The sequence below is a fragment of the Hippocampus comes genome, unplaced genomic scaffold, assembly GCF_001891065.2.
Source record: "Hippocampus comes isolate QL1 unplaced genomic scaffold, H_comes_QL1_v1.1 C16794502, whole genome shotgun sequence".
Lineage (NCBI taxonomy): Eukaryota > Metazoa > Chordata > Actinopteri > Syngnathiformes > Syngnathidae > Hippocampus > Hippocampus comes.
Genome location: NW_017839041.1, coordinates 1 through 876, shown reverse-complemented (window position 1 = coordinate 876; position 876 = coordinate 1). Strand labels below are relative to the sequence as shown.

At 50.0% G+C, this 876-nt stretch overlaps 1 protein-coding gene across 1 annotated transcript; it reads left to right on the top strand.

Moving 5' to 3' along the window:
* Nucleotides 1-203: 203 nt before the first annotated feature.
* LOC109509167 (dedicator of cytokinesis protein 9-like) lies at nt 204-845 on the top strand (the record flags this gene model as incomplete). Its single annotated transcript, XM_019859057.1, has 2 exons — nt 204-551; nt 641-845. Coding segments are annotated over 2 exons (459 nt in total), but the record flags the coding sequence as incomplete, so codon positions are not given.
* Nucleotides 846-876: the final 31 nt, after the last annotated feature.

Below are 876 nucleotides of genomic sequence, written 5' to 3'. Positions count from 1 at the left end.
GTGCGTCAATTTGAGGAGAAATTTGGCAAGAGGCTCTTGGTCAGCTGTCACGACTTGCTGTTCAACCTGCAGTGCTGCATTGCGGAGGATGGAGAAGGCCCAACAACCAACGCACGTGCTCTTATAAAAGTCACAAATCACCCTTTTGTCCACTGTCGGCTCCTGTCCATTTTCAAATTCATCTGTCTCTCTTTCGTGAAAAGGTGGAACCCTTCTATCTGGTTCTGTCCCTCTTTGACGTTCAGAACAGCAGGAAAATATCAGCAGATTTCCACGTGGACCTCAACCACCCTCTGGTCCGACAAATGACACCGGGCTCTGCTTGTGGCCACGACTTGCACAAGAACGATCGCAAGGGCGAGGGTCCCTTTGGCAGCCGAAGGCTGGCCAGCGGTTTTCCAGAGGCAGCGCTCCAGTACCCCACGCAGGGGGTGTTTTCAGTCACCTGCCCCCATCCTGAGATCTTCCTGGTGGCGAGGATTGAAAAGGTGCTCCAAGGGGGCATCACCCATTGTACTGAACCCTACATGAAGAGCTCAGACTCCACAAAGGTGCCGGCACGGCAATGGCAGCATGTTCTTGACTGCGTCGTCGATTTTGTTGATTCTGTTTCTGAAAAATGCTCTCCTATCCTGATTAGATGGCTCTTAGGGTGCTGAAGAACGCAAAGATGGCCTGCAGCAGATTGAGCCGGTACCGGATGCCGTTCGCCTGGTCTGCAAGGTGTTTTATTTTCCCCACTGAGCTCTGAACACTTTTACTTCACACTACTCCATAAAACTCGGGATATCCGGATGCCAGAAGAAATTTCTGCATGAACCTGTCATGCCCTACAACCATCTCTATTTTTTTTTTCAGTTTCAGTATTTTTTTTTT